This window comes from Macrobrachium rosenbergii, chromosome 4 (genome assembly GCF_040412425.1).
Source record: "Macrobrachium rosenbergii isolate ZJJX-2024 chromosome 4, ASM4041242v1, whole genome shotgun sequence".
In the NCBI taxonomy this organism is placed as follows: Eukaryota; Metazoa; Arthropoda; class Malacostraca; order Decapoda; family Palaemonidae; genus Macrobrachium; species Macrobrachium rosenbergii.
The window spans coordinates 77,686,017-77,701,016 of record NC_089744.1 but is presented as its reverse complement, the minus strand read 5'-3'; the positions used below and the strand labels follow the sequence as shown (position 1 = coordinate 77,701,016).

General features: G+C 36.7%; 1 protein-coding gene across 1 annotated transcript in view; it reads left to right on the top strand.

Moving 5' to 3' along the window:
* The window catches only part of LOC136836617 (atypical protein kinase C-like), a 289,297-nt gene that overhangs the window by 247,153 nt on the left and 27,144 nt on the right, over positions 1 to 15,000 (top strand). Inside the window, 7 exon segments of the mRNA XM_067101084.1 lie at positions 9,034 to 9,119; positions 10,167 to 10,401; positions 11,262 to 11,309; positions 12,285 to 12,377; positions 12,380 to 12,465; positions 12,745 to 12,979; positions 14,120 to 14,300. Coding sequence (XP_066957185.1) covers positions 9,034 to 9,119; positions 10,167 to 10,401; positions 11,262 to 11,309; positions 12,285 to 12,377; positions 12,380 to 12,465; positions 12,745 to 12,979; positions 14,120 to 14,300 — 964 coding nt within the window.

Sequence of the window (15,000 nt, the reverse complement as noted above, 5' to 3'; positions counted from 1 at the left end):
TAGGTTGCTCCTTAAAAATTTGGTCATCATGGATAATAATGGAGATGATGATTCATGAATTAAGATCTCAAGTTTTCTTCTTTTAACGATTTGCGTAGCTCTCTCTCTCTCTCTCTCTCTCTCTCTCTCTCTCTCTCTCTCTCTCTCTCTCTCTCTCTCTCTCTCTCTCATAATTATCTTAAATTTTGAAGTGAACATCTGTCGCTCGTGAGTGGAAATAAGGCCGGGCCTTAGAAGGTTGTAACAAAACTTCGTATGGGATGAATGGGGAATGCCGTGTGTTATTACAGTCGCAATTAGGGCCCATTGAAACGACCTTTTAAAGTTCTGTTATAGTGTGCTTCATATGCTGATTAAGAAAGAGTACAGGTTAATGAACCAAAATAGCTGACAGTTTCTGGAAATAGTTTCTTTCCTTATCCATAAGTTGAACGCTGGGAGGGATGGAACAGTCGTAGGAATTCTGTAGGCTTAATACTTTGCTTTTAGCCCTTACCAACAAAATCTTGGGGAAGGTAATTTTCCGTCTTGTCTGTGCTTCAGTCCCTCTGTGCTGTTGACGCGCTTACCCTGTCATCCCAACCCAGCCCACACTGTTGAAGGGATTCCAGTCAAACTTGGCCCGAAGGTAATCCGTCACGGGTAAATGTGTTTGAAGGGAGATTACAAGTCTGTGCTTCTGTCTATCAATGTCTTGTCACATTTACATAGTCACAGCAATTCCTCATCTATAGTTGAAGGGATTTCAGTCTGCCTTGTTGCAAAGGTAGATACAGGCTGCATGTGTAAAAGGACTGACTGTCTCTCTGATTTCATTTACCAGAGTACTTGCAGAGAGATATTCCCCATAGGGGGTTAAGGCCGTCAGTGCACCTCATATGGTGCACTGTAGGCATTACTTAAGGTTTTTTGCAGCGTGCCTTCGGCCCCTAGCTGCAACCCCTTTCATTCCTTTTACTATACCTCCTTTCATATTCTCTTGTTCCACCCTCTCCTAATAATTGATTCATAGTGCAACTGCGAGGTTTTCCTCTTGTTACACCTTTCAGACTTTTACTGTCAATTTCTGTTTCAGCGCTGAATGACCTTTTAGGTCCCAGTCCTTGGCCTTTGGCCGAAATTCTATATTCAATTCAGTTCAGTTAAGTGCAGAGAGAAATTGGTTGGTGGTAAACAGGGGACGTTTGTAGCTTTACCAATTCTCTCGGAAACTTTTTTTTTCTTTTTTTTATTCTTTAGAAGGATTGAACTTTTGTTGTTGAGTACAGGAGAGAAAACTGAGTTTTTTCCAAGAAGCAATAAAAATTCATTTTCATCATTATCCGACTATATTTCATCACAAGATTTTTAATTTCTGACGGTTTATATAATTGCGAAACATCCATTGCTTTCAAATAATACTGTCTCTCTCATATTAAGAGACACATTACTGAATGTCATAATGTGTCAGTTTAAAAGAGAAGATTTTGGTTATTTCGGTGTTGTTCCCCAGTTGGGAATGACCTGACCGAACAAACACTTCGCGTGAAAATGACCGTGAATATTTAGATAGGAAAATGGACAGCCAGTCGCTGCGACGCGTCCATCTGTTGTTGTTATATATCCTTCCATTCCATTTCCTTATTTTTATTTCATGAAGAAATCTATGTAAGGCTCCCCTACCCCTCATATGCTACGACTGAGTGTGTGCGTGGGTGGCTATGTAGAATACTCAACGTGTAATTGGTAGGAAAAAACGGATGAAATCAACGTTTAACTCTCCAGAACTTAGGCAGAATTGCTCTTGATGGCTCTTTGACTCGTCTTGACTCGAGGGTCGTTGGATGCTGTCCACAGTTATTATTATTATTATTATTATTATTATTATTATTATTATTATTATTATTATTATTATTATTATTAATAGGGAAGTAGTGTTGAAAATTATTGATGTTCCCACGGCATTTAAATGTAAGACGAATAGAGAAGACTATATAAATTGAATACCGTGGAAACAGCTATTATTATTATTATTATTATTATTATTATTATTATTATTATTATTATTATTATTATTATTATTATTATTATTTTGAGATAAAAAGCCACGCCAATATAGTTAATTGATCTACTATGTAAAAGATATTACTGCTTTTATCTTTTACGTAGTAGAACAATTGACTATATAATTGTAGAATTTTATTACACATCAGTTTTTCACGAGATTTTGAATTTCTAAGCATTTATTATTATTATTATTATTATTATTATTATTATTATTATTATTATTATTATTATTATTATTATTATCTGTCAGTTTTGTATCCTGCTTCTACTTCGCTTATTAATACCAAGGTTTTTTTTATACTCGTATATATTTAATGAATCCTGTGTGTTAGAGAACCAGTTGAAGTCGCCGACTTACTGACAACCAACGAGTCTGTCGAAGAAAGCCGCGTCAGATTTACCATATATTTTTCCCATTCTCCATTTGTACTTGTTTCCTGTCTTGTGTGGTGCAGGCTGATCCGTGTCAGAAGTCGGAATGTCCTTGGATTGGTAACGTCGCCAGGAGCTAGCGACTACGTTGCGTGTTTCCCCTCCTCTTTTCTTGATTATAAGTCGTTAGATTTTCCAGAGACATACCGACGTACATTACTGAATCGTAACTTCCTTTTTGTAGTTACTTAATCGTAACTTATTACACCGCGAGTCTTCGTCAGAGTGAAGGAACGAAGTGGAAGTGGTTAATTGCTTTTTAGCGGGCGTTTCTCTTGCCTTTCTAGTTTTCTGAAAAGAAAACTATTGTGCCGGCTTTGTCTGCCCGTCCGCACTTTTTCTGTCCGCCCTCAGATCTTAAAAATTACTGAGGCTAGAGGGCTGCAAATTGTTATGTTGATCATCCACCCTTCAGTCGTCAAACATACCAAATTGCAGCCCTCTAGCCATAGTAGTTTTTATTTTATTTAAGGTTAAAGTTAGTCATAATCGTGCTTCTGGCAACGATATAGGATAAGCCAGCACCGGGCCGTGGTTAAAGTTTCATGGGCCTTGGCTCATACAGCATTATACCGAGACCACTGAAAGATAGATCTATTTTCGGTGGCCTTGATTATACGCTGCAGCGGCTGTACAGAAAACAAGATTGCGCCGAAGTTGCATTTTTAATTTTTTCATTAATGTTGATGCGCTCATTTAAGTGTCATTTAAATTCATTTTTGCACTGCCCTGCCAGAACTCAGTGAGAATGACGTAATTGATTATGATGATACTGTGTAGAGATCTAAACCTGAATGCATAACATATGTGAAGCTCTTAAGTCCTAGAAATTGGTGGTTGGTGGAAAGGTATTCCGAAATCATTTGATACTAAAATTCGGTAAGATATTGCTTTAAGAAAAATGAAAAATTTAGTGAAAGTGGTCAGTGATCATTTGTAATGAGAGGTTAAAAGCCTTTTATCAAATTTTGTGGGTACTTGCGAGGTCCTAACAACGCCCAAGAAAATGTTGCAAAGGTAGTTGTTTGTTTTCAATAAATTATCTAACTCTATCTATCTATCTATCTATCTATCTATCTATCTATCTATCTATCTATCTATCTATCTATATATAATGTATATATTATACGAGGAATGGATACCAAAGGTTGAAAGTGAAATATTGTAGGCAAAGTACAGATATATAACAATAATTGCGTATGTACTTCGAAAAGAATGGCGTAGAAAAAATTCAGTATGGTAAATGACACAAAATGTTGGTCACCGTTCAGTTAAATGGCCAGAGTTCTTTAAATCATTTTAAGTAAGACTTAATGATAAAAGTTCCTTCCTCAAGGAACAAAGGCTTAATAAAATCGCAAAGTGTTATCATGGATGTCGAGAACAAGGCCGGGTAGATACGACGGCGCCCTTGTAGCACGTTATAATGACAGCGTAGGAGACTGCAGGAATTTGCTCGATCATAATGTCCAGCGAGTGATGACTGTGGGGATTTTCCCGCCGTTCAGTAGTACTCGGTTTAAGATCTGTGGAAAAGTGAACGTCTAGAGTGGTAAAAGATCATGCGTTCTATGCGTTTAATTGCATTAAAAACTCCTCTTATTATTATTGACAGAAAACTGCATTGTTCTCTGAACTGGGTCATATGATCGCACGGCCCTGCCCTCTAGTGATTTATGCCTTATCAGCTCCCCGTATATAATTGAGCTGCATTTGAGTCGTTTTCATGACACCTCGCCCGGACGGTCTGCGGTTCGTGGGTCTTGTTAGCGTCCCTTTGTGTTCATTTGGTTTGTTTGATCGACAGCCTTCGTGGAGGGGAGAGATATGATTCGTTGAGGATATCGGGGATTTTCGTAGCCTTTGAATTATTAACGCTTATGAGTATCCTATTGTGGAATGCTGTCATGTTTGTTGGGACCTTATGAAGAATAGTCACTTGTATTTTGTGACTTTCTCTTTCATTTATCACATTTTTTTTTTTACTGCGATAATGACTCAAGGAAGCTGTCAGTTTTCAGTGAGGCGAAGGAATATTAGTCTTCATATTTACTTCAGTGTTATTCCGTTATTTATGGACGTTTCGTAATAGGACGTTGATTTTATTTTTGGTATACATGCTTGTTCGACGCTCTCACAATGAACCATCAAGTGGAGTTCTTCATTGTTGAATTAGACTTTCTCTCCCTTTTCTTTCTCAGTCTTCTTAGATTTTCCAGGTCCGCGGCTGCATACAAACATTAATTTTTATCATATCTACGTCCGCACAACATGTGCTGTAATGTCCTAATTTGGTCTTGAGTGAAATTTAAAATATCTATCAAATTGTTCTGATATTGTCTTCGATTTTTTTTATTGTACATTATTATAAGTATGCAGTGTTCATATGTTCACAAAAGTAAATTTCACAGACTGGCTTCTTGACAAAATCCCAAAATAATAATTGCATGCTTCATTTACCGTATATGCATGGGCCCCTTAAGTGGAAGCACTGGTCTGAGATGTTTATATTAAGTTTAGATAAAACTTAATACTAAAATTTTCGTGTAAAATAACCACGCCTAAACCTAGCGTGGTCCTGAGTTATAGGAAACTCCCACCTATAGTGTCCCTTGGAGTATGTACTCTATGTGGTACCCCCTTTTTTTTTATTTTTGTAGTATACTTCTATTTATGCTGTCGTACTTCTTCAGCAGTTTCGTGATCGTCAATTAATGGACAATTCCTTCATCACAGCCGGTTGAGACTCCAGAAATGGGAGTCGGTTGTCTGGTTGACATATTTTTTATTATATATTTTTAGAAATAATGATAATGAAATTGTCGTCGTTTTGGGATTAGCCTGGCCTTATGTCAGCACGGGTTCTTGCTCCTGGAGGAGCCCATCATCTCTTGATAGAGAGGATGGTTAGGAAGGAATAAAAGATCAAATAAATTATTTTTATGCATTCTCTGGCATGTGGGTGTGTTTGGTAATATTGTAATATATCGAACTTAATATTTCCGGTTAATGGTTGTCATTCCTTTGTTGTGTATAACATTTACTTCATGTGCTATCACGTGTTCTAACTGTAAACTTGTCATAGATTTAGGCTGGTTTCGGAAATTTGGTACATTCCTTATTGCGACAACATCATTATTGTAAATAATAGTGATAATGACTTCCGTCAATTTTCTAATGAAGCAGAAACTTTACATATGGACGTTCCATGAAAAACAGTTAAAAAAAATCCTTTAGACCCCAAAAGATGATAAATACGTCCCGAAACTTTAGGATTTTAACGAACAATTTGGTTTTGTATAGCATTTAAAATATGCAGATCCTTCAGATAAAACATTCTCTTCATTCAGTAATAATATCTGTAGTATTCGAGGAGTACTGTTTTAAACAGGGCAAAAAAAGGGGGCAGAGGACTAATGAGGCTGGTCAGGTGAGGGACCGACGCTCGTATCATCCTACAGCTTGAGCATTCATGTATACAGCACATTACGGGGCCACGGTGCCTAACACTGCTCATATCCCGCATGATTTATCGGGAAGAAGAACGTGCAGTTTCATAAAAACAACTTCACGCCGAGTCGGAAGGCAGTCGTGGATGTGTTGGGGCTACGCTGCATTATGATTTCAGTCATGTTAGATTACGTATCCCCGCGTGAGATAGATGAAGGAACTTTAACTGAGAACTTATGGTGAAGCATCGCCTCGGATGTTCGTGGCACGGATACAGTGCACCGGAAGTGAGGAGTCATTTAATGAATCGCTGGGTCTTAAGGAGAGAGAGAGAGAGAGGGCCCAGGTGCCGTCGGGAAAGATAAGATTAATTGGTTGTTTTGTGACTCGTGCCGAGAGAATTTGACGCACAGATTGGTATTCATTGACTGCCGCAACTCTGCCATTAGGTTGAAGGCATGTTCATACTTCCTCTTCCTCCTTTGCTGTTGTAACTCAATTCTCCCTTTTTCTCCCGTGTCTTTATCTCTGCGTTTGATAAGATACAAACATTATGACTCAGTAAGATTAGTTATTGATAAAGATCTATAGACAAGCATAATCAGTTCAAGACGTTCATTTCCACCTGTCACCTTCATTGGAATGGTTACATCATCCGGACGTCAGCCCCTTGCCGGGTGCTTCAGTTCTGTTTAGCATCTTTGTGTGGAGAAGTCCCGATTGTTGCTCTTGAGAGCACACGACCTTGTCTCTCGTTGCTCTCGGTGTGTCGTGCCATCATTTTAACACAGTGAAAGTTGTCTTCATTCGAATATAAATCGGACCGTTTTATCCAACTGGAATCTAGTGATCGTCGTCTGATGCTATTGATCACTTAAGACTGTGATTATTTTGTGATAATGCGTGAAGTTGTGTTTAACTCGTTTTTTTTTTTGTCAGCTGTGTAGCATAGCAACAGCTATAATCTCGATTGCTTAAAACAATAGCTATGTTACTCTTCAAGAACTTCGCAACAAAATCGTATTGAAACCTAGCGATGAATACTGATGTGACAACTGTCAGTGATGACAGTACCTCACAGAGCGATGACGAGACAAGGTTACACACTGAGAACCGAAGTACGACCGGATATGGCAGAAGACGCAGCAGCAAGCAGAGACCATTTTCGGCCATCTTCGGTTGTTTTGTTTCTCGCGAATCTTCACAACATTTAGGCTCTCTATATCGGACTAAATCAGTTGAATGTATTAATGACATCGGTCGAGACGATAGAGAGTGGGATGACAGCTCCTTAGAGCGGAGTTCTCCGAGGGAGAAATTTGCAGATGACAGGAAATTCAGCTTATCCAAGTCTTTCCGTTGTTTTCTCAGAAGGGCAGCGCATCCTATGTCGAGTGCATATGATAGTGAGAGTGCAAATGTCAGAGATGATGATGGTAGTGTTGTCGATGGATTGCCCAGTACCAGTACTGACGAAAATGAAAGCTGTAGCGCTGTTGACATGAATCTCACCACGAGTGTTGAACCTCAGCTAAGTTTGGCTGCCAACTTCTCGCCAGAAATGACCCCTTCAGTTTCCTCACCAGACATTGCCACCTTTCCACATTCAGACACAAATTTCGTGTCTACCTTAGAACAGGTCTCATCAAAATTGTCATCTTTGGCGTCAAGCAGTCTGGAAACAGATTCAGGTGATGCACACTTTGAAGAGGGTAGATCACCTAGTCAGTTTGTTGACACAGCTGACTTTCCAACCATTCAGGATTGTAGAGCTGTGTCCAAGACTCCTGCTGTAGAGGAAGATATTTTCCAACCACGGCCGCCTAGAATGAGGCAAGGCATGAAGTCTAGGGTATCGGATGTAAGACCTAGATCAATGGGGTTCATAGACAGAAAAATTACAAAGAGGTGGTCTCATGGAATCCTAAATTCTTTCATGGTGGGAAATGTGAGAACTGAGAAAGATAAGAAAGTCGTTGCAAGAAGGTCTTGTTTTTTTGTCCCCGGCCATCCTTATTCAAGTGAATTTCGTCGGGAAGGAATTCGGGAAAGAAATTCACTGGTTGTGGAAGATTTGCTCCTTCTAGGGAATTCATCTAGCCAGGAGGATGAAAATACAAATAGCAGAGGTAATCATATCCATGTAGGTTTTCTTAATCACTTATTTACATAATGAGAGAGGGAAACCAGCATAGAGGGTGAGAAATAAAGTTGATGTTGGTTGTTATTCATAATTATGTAATGATTTGAAATATGAATGGGAGAGGGGGGTGGGGAAATTGTTTAACAAGAATGGTAAGGCTGTAAAGAAACTTCTGAATCTTTGACAGAAATGTGCATTCTGAACTTAAATTTAGAACAGCGTTTACAAAGGAAGTGTGAAAGGGGCGTAGAAATGTAACACTGTGAAACCACAGTTTCCTTTTGGATTTCAGTGAAAAGTTTTTAGTTAAAAAAAAAAAAAATTGCTTATCAGAAATTTTATAGTGCTTACATGAGTGACAAAGAATATAAAAACACTTTTATTTTTTTATCAGGATAGTGATTTTCCATTTATGTATGCTCTATTTAACTTTTTAAATCTTTCCATATATGAAATTTGGTCCTGATTACAAATCATATTGTTCTGTGGAATTTTAATGAATTATGAGTTGGCCACTGGAGTTGGTTTCATTCATGACTGATTATGAATTTAGAATGCTGTTAATGACGATGACAAAGATTAGAGAGGTGTTGGATGTTTCTATGGGTGTTAGAAGTTGTCCTTATGAGTTAGTTTATGGTGCATGGTACTTAACTGCCCTTGGAAGTAATAGAAATTAGTTAAAAAGAACCTAATTTCCCGAGGAATGTACTTTGGCCAACATCACTGTCATTAACATTTTTCGATGAAGGAAACGTTTATCAAATAATTATGTTTACTAACATGTTTAATTGTAAATTTGGATAAATTTTGAAGTGCACTATAGCGGTGTTTTATAACAGTGATTGGCTGTATGTAGCGACTCCTTTAATATTACAGTATATACTGTACAGGGGTACTCCCCTCTATGTGATATTTGGTCTTCAGTGAATACTTTGCTTATGCTCATTTCTGTCTTTCAGGGAGCATCTACAGAAGGGGAGCTCGTAGATGGAGAAAGCTCTACAAGGTCAATGGCCACATATTCCAAGCAAAGAGATTTAACAGGGTGAGTATATATGTTTTGGCATACCATATATAGTTTAATTGAGGTGGTGCAAAAATTAAGCATTTTCCTTGAAGGTGAAGGAAATAGAAGAGCTTGTGAATGAAAGAACAAGAAGTACTTACCTGCTTAAAATAAACCGTCTGTGTTTGATTGCTTCAGAAGTTTCCTCTTATTTTCACTTCACAATCAAATGGAGTTCTGATTTCATTTCTTGTCAGTAGGAGGAATGTACAGTTCTTATCAATCTCGGCAGTGATCTTGAATGCTTTGGTAATGTGCACCCTGTTTTGAAGCTCCAAGCATATTTTCTTTCAGAATATGTAGGTTTTCATTCTTGAGCAGCATTATTGCTGACATTTTAAGTTTCCAAGATGACTTTAAAGAAAATTTTATCATAAGTACTGCTATTGAAATCAGTGAATTATATAAGTTCACCTTGCCAACTTACAATGATAGTAGAGATAAAGAGTAAATTAGTTTGGAGGTGGTTGTACTTTTTTTTTTATGGTGCATTTTAAACAAAATTTTGTCAATAAAAGAAGAAATGTTTGTGACAAGAGAAAATATATGGTTCTTGTAATTTGACGAGTAATGTGAGTAGAGTAAGTAGTGAAATGTGAGTAGAGTAAGTAGTGATTTTGTGGTAAAAAAATTGCAGTGATATCTAGTATTCGATGAACAATTGAGATACGGTATTAAATGTATTTGAAGTACTTTCAAATGAGATTTATTTGGGTATAGAGTTAATTTACATTAAGATGAATTGTAGAATCATTTTCCTTTCAGTTTTTAAAATGGTTTTTAAGGTTAATAACTGAAAATATTCAAATTATGATAGAGTCAGTACTCAAATGGAGGCATGTTATAATGTTGATTAAAGCTTGTTACCATCTTTAGCCAACTGCATAGTGCAAGAGTCTCTCATGTACTTATCCCATTCAGCATGATCTTGAGGAAGATGGAGCATTGCCTGCTATAAATTCAGTGTTTTCAACTTTTTGGATGTTAAAGGCACTTGTAATGCTCATTTAATTCATTCTTTTTCAGAGAGCATCATGTGAGTTTTGTAAAGACAGAATATGGGGCCTGGGCCGCCAAGGCTTTAAATGCACCCAATGTAAACTTCTTGTCCATAAAAAGTGCCATAAACTGCAAAAGGTGGCATGTAATGCCGACTTGGATACCTCTACTGACACCCTTGCATCACATGATTCATCCACCTTGACTCGCATTGGCACCAATGGAAAGATGCCAATGCCTGAGTTCATGAAAGAGGTCCCAGGTAAGCTCTTAGACCTTGGAGCCATTATTGTTTCACGTATTATTTGTTTTTTGTTATATGTTTATAGGAACACTATATGGGAACTATAGAAGGCCTCTCATTTATCTCTTTTTCATGTATATGGGCAAGTACAATCAAGAAATGAGGATAAATAGAAAGACAGTTTGTTATTGTTTGATCCTTTTGTAAATTATGGTAGGGTTATGTTTGGAATTTGAATTAGTATTAGGTGTATACATAAGTGCTGTGATGTTCACATATGAAACTGACATTTGCGAATATTGTATGAAAAATTATTGTTTATCAGCATGTTAAAGATTATTGAAGTTTTGCATTAGAGGCTGCATTACTAATGACACCCATATTAGAATAGGGCATTAAATTGTCATGAATTAGTTTCTCTGAACAGTTCTGACATAAAACTGAAGAATGAGTTCTCTTGTATAGACACACAGAGTTATTTCAAGCTTATGAAAGTATTGAAAAAATATAATTATTTAGCCCTTACTCATAACTACAGTTATATTGCTGTGTTGTCCGGAGATGTTAAATGACTTAAGATGCATGAAGTTCTCGAAAACTATCATAATGCAAAGGTCAGTTGGGGAATCTTTGGTATATAGATTGACTTGGCAATTGTAGATAGTGACTTGGAAATGGCAGTTAGTGAATTTTAGTTAATGTGGATGCATTATGAAGACTTAGAAGATTTTTAATACAGGGTTTTCTAATTTAGTTTCTTATAGAGAAACACATATATTACTTGGTATGAGAATAGCATTGTAATTTGCAAATCTATATCTGAGAATCTGAATGTAGAATTTTATTTTGTGGCGGTAAAGTAATGTTTTCTGTTACAGACCCAGGGATAACAGAAGAGGCTCCTGTGGAGATGCCATCCAAAAAAGGTGAGCACAACATATTTTGTGGTTGTGAGTTAGAGAAAGCTTACATGTGGAAACTTCCCCTGAACCTTTACACTCCCCAGCATACATTAATTTGCTTGTAAGATAAGTGGATACTTCACTGTGAAGGAATTTGCTTGTAAAATAAGTGGATACTTCACTGTGAAGGAATTTGCTTGTAAAATAAGTGGATACTTCACTGTGAAGGATTTTAAGCTGGTGTGGTTGCTTGCATAGAAAGTATGTAAGGTATGATTGCATTCAGTTTCTTTTTTTCATACATAAGCTCAATTTTTGATTGATGACTAAAGGGTAGTAATTTGGTTGTTCATGATTTGGACACACATGAAACAAGCTTAAAAGACTAGAGTTGCATATGGATGGAAGTAGTAGAAAAGTATTCTTTAATAATCCAAATGAAGTCAGTTACGTGAGCATGTTATTTCAAGTTGGAATTCAGCCTTTGGCAGATTTGGGAAAACCACTAACAGAAAATTTATTCCTTCACTGTACTTAGACCTCAGGTACCTGGCAGTGTCCTGTCATGGCATTGCAGTAGAGTAATGGTGTTGAAGCCCTGTGAAACAGTAACAGATATTACAGTAATTCAAGAGAGACAGGCACCAAAGACAGTACAGAAAACACTTATTTATTAGCATTGAAGACAAAAAAAGAAACCACTTCAAGCTGTCTTTGCTGAAAAAAAAAGTCCTATGATATGATCCTGCCAACATGGAAACGGACTACATACCAACAGTGGTAAAGGTAGTCTTTAGGAAGGGTGGTGGCAACTGGCTCCGCATGAAAGATGTCTGGTGAAATTTGTTGTTAAGCTCTAATTCATTGCTCGGGTTACCTAACAGTAAATGAGGATAAGTGTACAATAAATTAGATAGGGGAGTTTTAGATACCCTTTGAACCTGAAAGATATTTATTGTTTTTCACTTCTTAATGAAAAAGTATTTTCTATTTGGACAGGGTTGAGCAGTGAACCAATGTCTCCAACAGGCCAAGCAGGACAGTATTGTTTGGATGACTTTGAACTGATACGTGTCATTGGTAGAGGTTCTTATGCAAAGTGCTGATGGTTGAACTTAAAAAAACTAATCGAATTTATGCCATGAAAGTTATCAAAAAGACACTTGTCACAGATGATGAGGTAAATTAATTACTGTATTGTAAGCTTTTTGAGTTTTTCAGTATAAATTGAGTCTTGGTATTAAAACTGTAGTACAGTAGTATTTATTTAGCAAGTATCTTAAATTGTATGGTAAACTGAGTATTGTGAAATCTTTGGTTTGGTCTTTGTTCAGTTTTATTATATGTAGTCATGAAATTAAATTTTGTTAAACTGTAGTTTTGTCTTAGAATTACATTTTAATAGAATAGCTGAATTTTTTTTTTAGGTGCAGTGAAATAATTTTCATTACTCTTTCAGGATATTGACTGGGTCCAAACTGAAAAGCATGTTTTTGAGACTGCATCCAATCATCCCTTCTTGGTTGGCCTTCATTCGTGCTTCCAGACTCCGTCCCGTCTGTTCTTTGTGATAGAGTTTGTACGAGGAGGAGATCTGATGTTCCACATGCAGAGGCAGCGACGCCTACCAGAGGAGCATGCAAGATTTTATGCGGCTGAAATTTGCTTAGCCCTTAATTTCCTCCATGAAAAAGGTGTGTCTTCAAATTGATTTGCCTTCATTACCAAGTTTATTGATGGGATGGACAGCAAAACATCTTTAGATAAAAGCTAATATGGGTAAAATTCACTTTCTTGTAAACATTGGTAATGTATTTATATCACTGTGATGTGTTTGAGAAAACAAGACCTATTTTATACGTAAATCAGATTTAAGAACTTATGGAATCTTTTCCTTTTCTAAAAAAGAATGGTGAAAGAAATTTGACTCTTGCTTTCTCATATCCTCTTGATAGTGAACATTTGTTCCTGTGGATAATCAAATTAGGTTCTTTTAGATACACTTACTATTGTATCTTTCAGTCATAATAGAACAAATTTCATGATTGGTTGCTGGCAAGCTACAATAAGTCAATATTCTAGCGACAGCAAGGCCGTCGAAGTTTCTTAAATCATGGCAGGGCACCAATTTTGAACATGACGGTAATCATAGCTTCACTTGTTCTGCCAACAAAGCTACAATCATGGGTTTTTCTGGAGTTGACAGTTATCACTATGCTGTTTTTCCTGCAGTATGCCTTTTGTAGCACACTGTGGATGGTACTACATGTTCTTTTAGCAACCATTCAGTTTATAACTGTACTAAAAGTTAAGCATACCTTAGTTTAACCAGACCACTGAGCTGATTAACAGCTCTCCTAGGGCTGGCCCAAAGGATTAGATTTATTTTACGTGGCTAAGAACCAATTGGTTACCTAGCAGTGGGACCTACAACTTATTGTGGAATCTGAACCACATTATACCGAGAAATTAATTTCTATCACCAGAAATAAATTCCTCTAGTTCTTCATTGGCCAGCCAGAGACTTAAATACAGGCCTAACAGAGTGCTAGCCGAGAACTCTACCAACTCGTACAGCGAGGAACTGTACTGCTTTCTGCCTTTAAATTATATCCATTCCCTGTGGTCTTGTCTTACCTAGTGTCCATCTTCTTCAACTCTTCAGTTTTCATCTTTTGTATTTCTATGAAATAGTACTATTTCTAAAGAATTATTTCTTTTGGACAATAATGACTAAATATTTCTTAAGAATTTTTTAAAATTTGCTTGTCTATTAATGTAGGTATGGTATGCTTAATATTTTTACATGATTTTAACTCCTGCCATTTTTCCAGGTATTATATATCGAGATCTTAAGTTAGACAATGTGTTACTTGATCATGAAGGACATATCAAACTTACTGATTATGGCATGTGTAAGGAGGGTATCCGGCCTGGTGATACAACGTCTACCTTCTGTGGTACACCTAATTATATTGCCCCAGAGATCTTACAAGGGGTTGAATACAGTTTTAGGTAGGTTTGAACATTAAATTTTTTGCCAAGTTTCCCTTCTCATCTGTAATTTTATTGTCATATCCGTACATTTCACTTTTATCACCCTCCAAGTGCTTCTTTAGCAAACTTCTAATGTTTTACAATGTCATAGTCAAGGCTAATATCCAAAGTAAAGTTTTGACCACTTTCTGCTTCCAGTATCTTTTGCTAATAGCTTTTTTTTATATTTCATGTTTTTACTCATTTTATGCTAGCATATTTTAGTTACAAGTTTGGGGCTTGCCAGCTGCCGAATTTCAAGGAGTTATCGAATTTTAGTTATTAAAAGTTTTCAACTGTTTTATGTCTAAATGAAGATATCCTGAAGTGATAATGCCAAAAAAAATGTTTAGACTTTTTTACTGACAATTTTGTTCATCGCTTGTATGGCACTTTGAACCACAAATTGTAAAAGACTTGTAAAAATGTCTGGATAAATAAATCTGGATAGGATCAAGTAAAAATGTCTGGATAAATAAATCTGGATAGGATCAAGTAAGTTGTACTGTTTTTGACTGTTTTATGTGTAAATAAACATATCTAGAAACGTTACTGGTAAAAAAAAATTTTTTTAGATTGGTTCATGAACAATTTTGTTTATCGCCTGTATGGCACTGTAAAAAACGTAACAAAGTTTATGAGTGATCCTGGATAGGATCAAGTAAGTTATACATTGTTT